Consider the following 12,001-nt stretch of genomic DNA (forward strand, 5'->3'; position numbering starts at 1 on the left):
GTATATATATGAATATATGAGTGTGTGTATGGTTGTGTGTGCATGTAAGTATTTATGTATATATTTATATTTGTATGTGTGCATATATGTAATATGAATCTAAATGTTTTATCTGTATATGTCTATGTGTTTTTATACAAATGTTCTATATGCACGTATGATGTTATGTATGTACATACACGTAAGGGACTAGTGTATGACCTTCAAAACTAACCTACTTGCCTAAAACGGCTGAAATTGTTTGAAGTTGCTGCACGTGGGTAAAAGAAAAACTTTTACAAGTCATCAAGTGGAAAATATTTATCATATGACAATAAAAATCTTGTAATTAAAAATTCAACAAGACAATCGTTATATACGAAACAATATTATTCAACAAAAACAATCATGATATACTTAAAAAAAAAGAAAAAGAAACAAAAGAAAGACTTAATCTAATCAATAATGTATTTGCAGAGGTATGTTACAACAGTTGAAGAAAATAATAAGTTTGAAGAAAAATGAAAACTCATCAAGAATATTGTGCTATACTAAAAAGAAGATGGCAAAAAAATATATAATAGCACAATTTTATTTTCAAAATTAACTTAAAATAATTGCAACGTTAGGCTAGCTTAAAATATAACATAAATTCAACGTAAAATGCAACGTTAATGTAACTAAAAAAAAAAATGTTGAAACAAACTAAAGTATAACACTTTTCTATTTAAAAATATAACGTTGTATTAACGTTGGTTTTTTGTTGTAGGTGACGTCGCTTTAGTAACCAAAATAATATAAAAACACCAATAGTCTTCGATGTTGTGCCAACTCATTTCGCAATATTGTTTAAACGTTTGACCAACGTTTGCGTTTAAGATGGCTAGAGATTTCATCATGTGATTGTATATATGGAAAGTTGAAATCAAGGACAATGGGATATTGCAAAGATAGGAGATTATATATATGATCTTTAATCAAAAGGGATGAATGTATGCACCTATAAAAAAGAGATCATTAAAGCACTTATAATACTGAGGAATAAGTTTATTGTAAAAAATAATATTGTAAATAAAAGTTTAAGACATTCACAGTAAATAATCTTTTTTTTTGTTTTGTTATTACTAATACTGTCCTTAAAAAATACCATTTAATAAATGAAAATTTGTAATGTGTTTCCTTTAAATTGTTAGAAAAGGTTAATACAACATAATGATTTTTGCGGCTATATCAAGAAAATATGAAGCTAATCATAAATAAAAATCAAATAATGATACGTCAAAACAAATACGATTTTTGAATTCAGTTGAAAGTGTATATATAAAAAAGAAATATTCAAAAATCAAATTGGACAAGACCTTTGAGTATTAAAATGCTACAAATTGTAACAAAACTTTTGTGTATTAAAATGTTATTTGTAATAAGATATTGTAATTCGTTATAAGATGCTGTTTTGTGTAATAAAATTCAGATATAGGCAATAAGATACTTAGATGTGTTTCACATGTTTTTTGGAATTAATTACACTTAAATAATCATAAATTTCTAAAACAGTAAACAAATATAATTAATTAGAGTGCCCATCTGCAAGTATTTAGCCTAGACAGTCCCGTATTTTTACAAAATGTCCCGTGTCCTTTGTTTGACCACATTTGTCTCTTATTTTTAAATTATTTAGTACGAATTTCATTTTTTAATTTTTAATGAAAATTTTAACGTTTGTTTTGAAAACAATATTGCAAGTTATGATGCGGTCGAACTTCTTTCGAATTTCGTCGCATTATTTTAACCTGTGTTGAAAGTTTTTTAAAGTGACAAGAAAATATTTATTTTAATATTTAAACATATATTTGTGATTCCTAAATTAGGTTAATATATTAAACTAATTATATTTAATAAGATAGTTAGTAAAAAATATACAATTAAGATTGTTTTAATTAGTAATTTGACTTTCTTATGCAACTGAATTGACTTTATTCAAAAAGTGATTGGAAACGACAGTAAAGCGTATTCAAGTTTATGTTCAGCTGAACTTTCAATTAAATTTTGAAGATCGAAGTGATGTCGTTCAACATTTTGATACTAAAAAGCATAAATCGTCAATTGCTGCTGGATCATCAATCAGGAAAGTAAATGAATTCTTCAAAAAAATAGATGCATCAAATAATGATCTTGAAATTGCTACTAAGGAAGCAACATTTGCCTATCATACTGCTAAGCATTATTTGTCATTTCGTTCTAATGATTGCACTTCAGAATAAGTACGAAATTTTTTTGAAAAAAACTTAACACTTGGAAAAACTAAAACAGCTGCTGTCATAACACAAGTAATTCCACCGTTTATTGATGCGTCAACAAAAAGTGAACTAGAAAAGGCTAATTTTGTAACTCTTGTAACAGATACTTCCAATCATAAGAGCATCAAAATGCTGCCTGAAATTGCAAGATTCTTTAATCCAGTCATTGATGTTCTTAACAATAAAATTTCACTCCAAACAGTTCCAAATATACAGTCAACAACAATTTTAATTTTAGAAATGAGAGACAAAATTTAAAGGAAAAAGTAGTTGCATTAACAGCTGGCAATACAAATTTGAATTTTGGTGGAGTCAATTGTAATGGGGTCAATAATGTCTGACGTAAGCTTCAAAACGATTTAAAAAGAGAAATTGTTGCAAATGGATTTATGGCTCATATAGCACATAATGCTTCAAATAGAGGATGCGATACGCTTGATATTGATATTGAAGCAATTGTTGTTAAAATTTATAAATATTTTTATATTTACGCTGTGAGTAGAGAGAAACTCAGTTTTGTGATGAAGTTGGTTAGTATTATAAACCTTTGTTAAAACATTTAAGCACATGTTTTTAACGCTTTAACCTGCAATTTTTCGTTTAATTGAGTTTTACAATCCTTTGAAGGATTACTTTGCATTGCTAACAAAGTGTCCACCAGTTAAAAAATATTTTTTCAACATCAGTAAAATAAATTTTGGATGTTATTTATAGCAAATCAGCTTAAAAATTTAAATGATTCACTAAAACTTATTGAATCATTATCTGCAACAAGTTTTGAAGTAAGAAAATATTGAAAGGAAAAATAATAAATAGAAAAGCATTTGGATTTTTACCTACTGATTCCAAACCTGAATTTCAAAAGCTATAAATATCCTGATTGGAATGATATCGATTTATCAACTCAATATGTTAAGAAAAGATATGGAGAGAAGTTCAATAATATTATTAATGTTGATTTACTATTTAATAAATATGGCTTAATGCGTGGTTATGTTATACAAAATTTATCAAGCTGGTCAAACTTAAAACTTACACCAAAAAGCATTTGGGTTTAAGGTGGCTACCCACTATTAAAAGTCTAAAAAAAAAAGTTTTTCTTTCTTATTTTTGGAAGTTTTAACCTTTATAAACAATAACATATATATAACAATGGAAGAAAAATTTATAATTTTGCCCTAATTTTGTTCCTTAAAAAGGGGTAAACATCCAAAAGTTCTTTAGCAACGGCTTTAGTGACAGTTAGAACTTTTTTTCTCCAGAACTAAGGTGCACTTTTTCTCCGTGTTTTTATTGTACCTTAACCAAGTTCTTATCTACACTGTTAAGTTATTCCCGAGCTAAATGACATTGGTCAAAAGTACAAAAATCAGACCATATTTGAATTTGTAGCTTTTTATTTTTGAATTTTTTTTTCCAATGCGTTTTTCTCCATTAAAAGATATTCTACCTTCTAACTATATATACTATGGTATCCCATTCAAGTTCAAATTTGGGTAAATGGGGCCATTTTTTAGGGATTTATACTAAATTGTAAATTTCAGAGAATTAAATAAAAATATCAGTTTTACTTTTGACTCAGCACACAGTTCATATCAGAAGCAAGGTTTTTGAAAAGTTTCACTTAATTTGGAAAACTCTGCAACTAGTTATCCTTGTTGGAAAATATGCTATTTTTGAGTTAATTATGCGCATAATTAATTACGTAATATTGAAATAATAAACTTTTTGTATTTTTTTGTCTTATTTGATTCCAATGCAATTGAAATGTTTAAATATGGGGGGACAAAAGGGTTCATTTAAAGATTTTCATAAATTTTAGAGAAAATTTAACACCTTTTACAAGTTTAAAAAAGTTAGCAGTTGTTTTGCTGTTTTATTTTGTTTGCCTGGCTCACCAGCAGCATTAGTTGTTTGGCTGGCTCACCAGCAGAAGTTGAAAGACTGTTTTCGATAAATAATCAGATCTTGGATGATAACAAAAATCGACTTGGTATTGAGAAAATTGATTTATTGACAACTATTAAAACAATTCTATTTTAAAATGCTTACATTTTTATAATCTAATTAAGGATGTTTTTTTTAATAATAATCTTATTTCAAAAGAAAAATATCCGAAACAAAAGTAAATTTATTTCTAAAACTTGATTCTTTTTAAAAATATCTCACAGTTATTACTGAATTTCTCAGCCATTAAATTAAATTTTTAATTTGAATCAAACAAAAAAAAAATTGTTTGCAGTACAATAAGGTTATGCAATCTCAATTTTTTTTACTTAAACGAACTTTTGTCATTCATGAAGAAATAAATTATATCTGAAAATGTTGAGCAATTTTTTTTAAAATTAGTACCAAATTTAAAATATTTCAAAAAATAAATTAAAAATTATTTTTTGCTTCAATATGTTTACAAAAAAAATTTTTTAGCAAATGTCCCGTATTTTTAGCAAGTTTTTCCGTTTTTTGAAAAAAATCGATGGCCACCCTACAATTATTTAAACTAATATTGTTAATTGATGCTTTTATTTCTACATAATTAGGCATATTTAATTTTATAATTATTAGAACTAGTGTTTTTTTTTTAGATTTTATTGACATAAAAAAAGAGATTTTTTTGACTCAAGGTACGTTACTTGGAACATTGAATGTTGTAAAAAAAGAGTATTTTGTCTCATTTAATATAAAACCTGTGACCTACTCTGTTGGCTTTAAAAGTGTTCTACATATAACTTTGGGTGAAAATATGAATACCTATGGTGACAGAAATCCAGGAGTATGGTTTCACAATGACGGTTCAGGAAGACTTCGTATTCATGCTGCAGTGAATAGCGATAATATTTACTACTTTGACACATCAGCACCACTTATGCTAAATGAATGGTCAAACATTAAAATTCATCAAAGCTTGTATGGCGGTAAATATTGGTTTTCAGTTGATATAAATGGTGTCAATGTCCACAAAGTTGAAAACTCTGATGCTAGAGACTTCAAAAATATGATGGTGTTTGCCTCTGATCCATGGTATCCAAGTCAAAATGGTTCTATATCTGACCTTCTAATTTTTAATGGAAAACCTGGTAACATAGTTTTATTTGTTGTCTTTTTTAAGCGTAACATATTTTTAAAATATTTTGTGACATTTTAAAAGTTAATTATTTTTATGTTATATAAACTTTAACACTAGTTTTTACACTAGTTAACTTTATTTTATGATTATTTTATTATTATGATATTTGAATTGAGTTTTTCTTCATCGATTACTATAGCCACTACAAATTTCTCCATGAGATGCATATCTTTTTTTAAATATATGTACAAGATCAGTATAAATATATACATATATGTATATGTATATATAAATATATATATACATATATATTTATACACATTGTATGTGCATATATATATATATATATGTATATATATATATATGTATATATATATATGTATATATATGTATATACACACATATATATATATTTATTTATATATATATATATATTTATATATATATATATACTTATATATTATATATATATATATATATATATATATATATATATATATATTTATATATACATATATATATATATATATATATATATATATATATATATATATATATATATATATATATATATATATATATGTATATATAAATGTATAACATGTATAAACACATACATACCTACATAAATACATTTGTTGTGCATATACTATATAAGAAGTAAATACATGGTTATTAATAGAAGAATAAATAAAGATCAAAAACTACCGCAGCATTTGCATTTAAATTAAAAGTTGTTGTGTTTAATAGCGTATATAAAATAAAAAATATATAAACAAAAAGTCGTCCTCTATCCAACTTTCAGCTGTATTTAAATAAAAACATTTAAATTGCAAGTTTTTAAACAAATATTTAATAAAATAAATGATTGTGTAGGTTTTTAAGAGATTAGCATAATTTAAAAGTATGTCTGTATATTATCAATTAAAAAATTTACTTCTTTAAGATTCATCTAAAAAAAAAAATAACTTCACTCATGAGAAAAATCAATATTTTTTAACACTATTTAACACTAACAATATTGTTCGATAAGAAAGCTTCACAAAATGAAATACATGTTTTACTTAAGTTTTTTTTAAAAAAATTGGTTGAATAATAATGTTAATTTTTTTTAGTTTTTCATTTTAAATCAAAATAACAAAATTTTCTTATAAATCAAAATGTATTTTAAATACTATTATATATTTTTACACCATTATAGATTTCATTGTTGGTAATATTATTACTCCATTAGTAAAAGGAAACCTTATTGCAGAGATACCAAAGTTAGATAAAGAGTATTTGATTTCATTTGATCTTTATCCTAACAAAATTGATTCTGGTTTGTATAATATTATTCATTTTACTATTGGTTCAAGGGGAGGTAATTATGGTGATAGAGTTCCTGAAATTTGGTTCAACGATGATAATAAAGGAGGACTTCGGATTGATTTACCAATTAATAACAACTCATACTATACATATTTTACAAAACCACTTGCAGTAAAGACGTGGACAAACATTGAAGTATCCCAAATTTCTAAAGGTTCTGTGCACTTATCTATTATTAAACTAAATGGAGAAATTGCATTTTCTGAAATAAACAATCAAGTTCAAAATTTTGATAATGTAAAAGTCTTTGCATCAAATCCATGGAACAACGCTCAAGATGGCTTTATAAAAAATTTGTTTGTCCTCAATGGTATTTCAAGTAAGTTTGTTTGTTAGCTAAATAGGAGTAAACTATCATTGATACTGAAAACAAAAATTATTTGTGAACCAAATTTTCCAATATCCTTATATTTATACTTTAGATGGCGGAAATGAACCAATCACTGTATTTAATTTAGGTAATTTTTGTTTCGTGTTTAAGCAAATTGTATATTCGTTTGTTTTTTTTAAATATAAATGGATAATTACAAATTAAAAAGTACATTTACTTTGCATTTTTTTTAAAAATTACTAAATCAAAACTTTTGTGAAACAGTTATTTTCTTTTCATTTTTGGCAAAAAAATTTCTTTTGCTTTCTTTACATTCTTAGTAAATAAAACTCTATAACCAAATTAACAACATGTTAATAAAGTCTATCTTTAAATAGATATTACTCGGCAAAGCGCAGTTTTTTAATTAATGTTTGAAAAGACATTTTTTGCTTGCTCTTCTTCCCAATTCTGAATTTTATGCAAAAGATCGTTTTCCAAACGATTTTATTGTAAAGAGATAACTATTGACACTTTTCAGAAATCTAGTTATTACGTAAAAATTTAAGAAGATGAACTGTATCAAACGAGCAAAACCAAACACATTGATCATCTAATGGGTGAATGACCTTATAGTCAGTAATTCTTTTAAAAGTTTTGCAGTATTGCTGATTGGTTTTATGATTTCTGTTACAGATCCTAAAACAAGGGTACCATTTTTTAAACTATTTCAGCAGCTTTTTTACAACACTTGATACATTGATTTTAGTTTGTGAACAGGTGTAACAGAAACCATTAAACTAGTTCCACCATATAAGCATTTCATCATTACGCATAGCATAGAAGATGCTTAGACTCCGGATCATTTTTGCCATCTCATACAAAACTCAGCCTGATTAAGCAACTGTTGGTCTGATTTTTACCTCAATAACTATTAAGAAAGTATTTTTATGACGATCATTCTTTACTTTTTCAAATGTTTTTTGTAATACATACAAGATTGATGCTCGTGGCAGAAATTATAGACTGCAGCTTTCGTTTTCTCCGAAGCATTAAAAAATCATTAAGTTGATTGTAGTTGGTGTTATAAAAAGACTCATTAGGAAAGCAATAATAAGCTATAGAAAAACTTTTGTTACGCAATAGTTTAGATTATAATTATAAACTAAATTAATAGCTTCAAAAAACTGTGAGTAGAACACTAAGCCATTATTGGTATTCAATATATTACTTAATGGAATGCTGATACCATGTTTAAAAGTAGAAAAGGTTAGTGGTGAACACAATGTACACTTATTGTAAACAATTATTGTCTCTTTAAAATCCTTTGATATAAAAATACGCATGAATTTATCTTTTTGCTAAAATATTACAATATTTTCATACTTTTTGTGTAATTACTTGTCAGGATAGAATTCAGAAAACGAAATTATTTTGCCTTTTTTAAGAAAATAAATAAGTTGCTGATCCTCAGACTTAGATTGGCGAAGCACTGACTTTGGAGTTGGTTGACAAAAAAAAGAAATATTATAAATATTTGGTGCACATAGTGGTTGAGTATAGCCGCCAGGAAGCTTAATCATTTCTGAATTTTCAGGGTAATGTTTTTTTATATTTCAGGCCAATGTTTTTTTATATATGAAAATATTAGAAGGCTCTATAAAAAAACCTTACGTGGAGGAAGCGCGTTAATCCATTTCTGTTTCTCAACTTCATCTTTAGATAATTTAAAAACACAACAATTATTACGTTAATTATAATTTTCTTTACAATTCACAACTCCACATTTGTTTGGCATAATGAAAGAGATTTTTGAAAAATATTTTGCAGCGTTATAAACGCTTCCACATTAATAGGAATAATGTCGTTCGCTAGCGAAATCAGAAAACCGAGTTTGCATGTCTTGTCATATAATAGACGTTGATACATGCATAATATTTCTTGCTTTCTTAGAATTCTAGAAGTCTGAGTCAAGTTACTTTTCTATATTCTATTTCAAAATTTTTTATTTATTTCATACTTACCAAAAGCAATAACACAAAATGACCTATGGTTTCTTAGACAATTTAAAAAAATTCTAGGATAATTTAAATAAATTTAAATAAAAATAAATAGAGTTTCATAAACTTATCAATAGTAGTTGTTTCTTGACATTGTTTTAAGTGAATAAGTATTTATAAACTTGAAACTTTGCATTTTTAATTATTTAACAAAAATATAGTAAAAATTCACTCAAAGTTAGGATTTTTTTTGGCAAAAGTATGGCGTTTAAAATCATAAAAATTGAACATTCAATCAAAAGCAATGACACCTATGCCCGCTGTCTGAGAATATAGGCTCTCTAGGTGAGCATACAGGCTCTGTAAATTTTTTTCATTTGAAGAATTTTGTGATAATCTGTCGCTAATAAGCTTTAAGACTTGTTCAAGTATTCAAGGAAGGTGTATATAATCAAAGTGGGTGTATATATATACCTATCTCTCTCTCTCTCTCTCTCTCTCTCTCTCTCTCTCTCTCTCTCTATATATATATATATATATATATATATATATATATATATATATATATATATATATATATATATATATATATATATATATATATATACATATATATATATATATATACAGGGCCACCGTGAGGGGGGTCTACTGGGTTGTTTTGTCCCGGGCGCCAGGTCGACAGGGGCGCACGAAGCTGAATATAAATAATTTTTTTTTTCATGTTTATTTAAAAAAAAGATGAAGTACTGGGAAGCAGCGTGGAAAATAAGAAATCAAAAGCAGCCGGTCAATTTGACCAGCTAAAACATATAATAGACGGTCAATTGCTTTTTTTGGCCGGTCAATTTTTTTTAGTTTAAATTTTCAACTTTGTAATGAAGTGCTTCATAATTGGACTTTTTTAATAAAAAAAGTAATTAATGCTTTAAAACTAAGAAAATAGCATTACTTTCAAAACATTAGTTTTAAATAAAGCGATTCTTTTTATATAGCGGAAACTCGTAAATAAAGTGAATACTAATGATTAATTTAACAACCCGCTGAAGTAAATGTTTAAAATAACTTTAGTGCACGGAGATTTTCATTCAATTAAAAACGGAGATTTTTTACTTTATTAAAAAAAGAGATTAGATTATATCCAAGTAGTTTGATATTGATATAAAATATTAAAACAATTTTATTAAATTTATTTCTCTAATTTTTAAAATCTCTCAAATTTGAAACAATTTTGAAACGCGTGATATCGATGTGATAGTCTGATAGACCCAATCAAGAAGAAATTCAAACAGTTCTTTGCTTATGAGCTGTTTCAAAAAGAATTAAAACATGTCTGGTTTTAAAAAGAAAGATTCTGGTTGTCAAGTAAGAAAGAATGCTGCTCAAAGAACTGCGAATGAGGAAAAGAACAAACGCACTCTTCAAGACTGTGGTATTACAGTTACAAAAAAAGGAGAAGATGAAAGTCTTACTGCTTCAAACTCTTTCCTGCCAAGTCAATCGATTCAAGTAGGAAATAGTTTTCCCCGTGAAAGGATATTTTCCCATTTGATTAATTCAATGTTATATAAATTTTTAACTTATTTTTATAGATTGGAACTGAAAACCATGTCACTGACATTTCTGAATACTCGGGGGAGCCCCTATCAAAAATCGGAATGGTAGCTGTGAATGAAGAGAATATTTTGGTAAGTTCTACCTCTTTAAAAGAAATGATGTTAATAAACTTTTAAGCTAATAAAATAAGATTTTTTTAAATTTATTCTTAGGTGTTGCCAACAGAAGAACCCATCGCTACCATTCTTTCCAATGATCCTGCTTTGTGGACAGCACATCTTTCCAAAGTGGAAAGAAATTCTGTGCTTCTACAGGGGCTTCCTCGAAATCCTTCAGCTTTCCCGAAAGATTCTAATAAGAAGAAGATTCCTGAATCAATTTTCTACGAAACTTTTCTCAACGGGGAGACCAGAAAGGTCTTCAGCCGCTCTTCGAATCAGTCTGCATTTTGCTGCGCATCTTCAACACCATCCCTGTTTCTGTTGCGGAAGGCGAGAGATCTTTTAGTAAGCTTGCTCTAGTTAAGACAGCTTTAAGGTCTACAATGAGCCAAGAACGACTCACGAATCTTCTGGTTATTTCCATTGAGCATGATCTTGCCAAAAAGTTGTGCTACGGTGAAGTGATTTCCAAATTCGCCATGAGTAAAGCTCGAAAGATCAATTTCCTCTGAAGTTGAAACAACAATAGCTGTTGTATTCTAGACAAAGTTTTGCTCTTAACATCCAATAGTGTGTAATGATTGTCTTTGGTCTGTTTCTACCATGTTCTAGTGTCGACTTTATCATTTTATGTATGAGTGTATAACCAAGTCAAAAGACCGTTGCAATTATCTAGAAATAAACTGTTCAAATGTTCATTAATTAAAATTAAAAAATTCTATATTCTTTTATCGTCTTTGATTTGTTATCAAATGGCTTATTATATGTATTGAATTATGGAAGTAAATGTTCGAGATAACAAAAGAAAAACTATTCAAGCTAAGATGAGTAAAATATATTTATTATTTAAATTTTGACAAATATTTAAAAAATTTTTCTCTAAGACAGAATTCTTATATTTGACAAATATTTAAAAAAAATTTTAAATATTTGTCAAAATTTAAATGATAAATATATTTTACTCACCTTAGTTTGAATTGTTTTTCTTTTGTTATTTGGAACATTTAATCATATTTGTTAAAAACTTTTTTGGCTAAACATTATATATATATATATATATATATCTTTATATCGTTTTAAAAAATTTAGTAACTACATTAAAAACCGTAATAAATGTTAACATGCTGCAATGATAAACAGCTCAAATAAAGAAAAAAAAATTTGAAAAAAAGATAAAAGAACGTCTGAGTTTTTAATCAAGTGCAAGTGTAAAAATCTTTTTTCACTTTGTGTTAGAAACCTAAATAAGCCTAACGACT

General features: G+C 26.6%; 1 protein-coding gene across 1 annotated transcript in view; it reads left to right on the plus strand.

Annotated features, from left to right (window-relative positions):
- Positions 1-12,001, plus strand: part of LOC136081866 (uncharacterized) — a 151,011-nt gene that overhangs the window by 86,550 nt on the left and 52,460 nt on the right. The window contains exons 7-9 of the mRNA XM_065800168.1: positions 4,862-5,353; positions 6,545-7,033; positions 7,137-7,172. Of these exons, the coding sequence (XP_065656240.1) occupies positions 4,862-5,353; positions 6,545-7,033; positions 7,137-7,172 (1,017 nt within the window). The remainder of the gene's footprint in view (positions 1-4,861; positions 5,354-6,544; positions 7,034-7,136; positions 7,173-12,001) is intronic.

Source organism: Hydra vulgaris, chromosome 06 (assembly GCF_038396675.1).
Source record: "Hydra vulgaris chromosome 06, alternate assembly HydraT2T_AEP".
In the NCBI taxonomy this organism is placed as follows: domain Eukaryota; kingdom Metazoa; phylum Cnidaria; class Hydrozoa; order Anthoathecata; family Hydridae; genus Hydra; species Hydra vulgaris.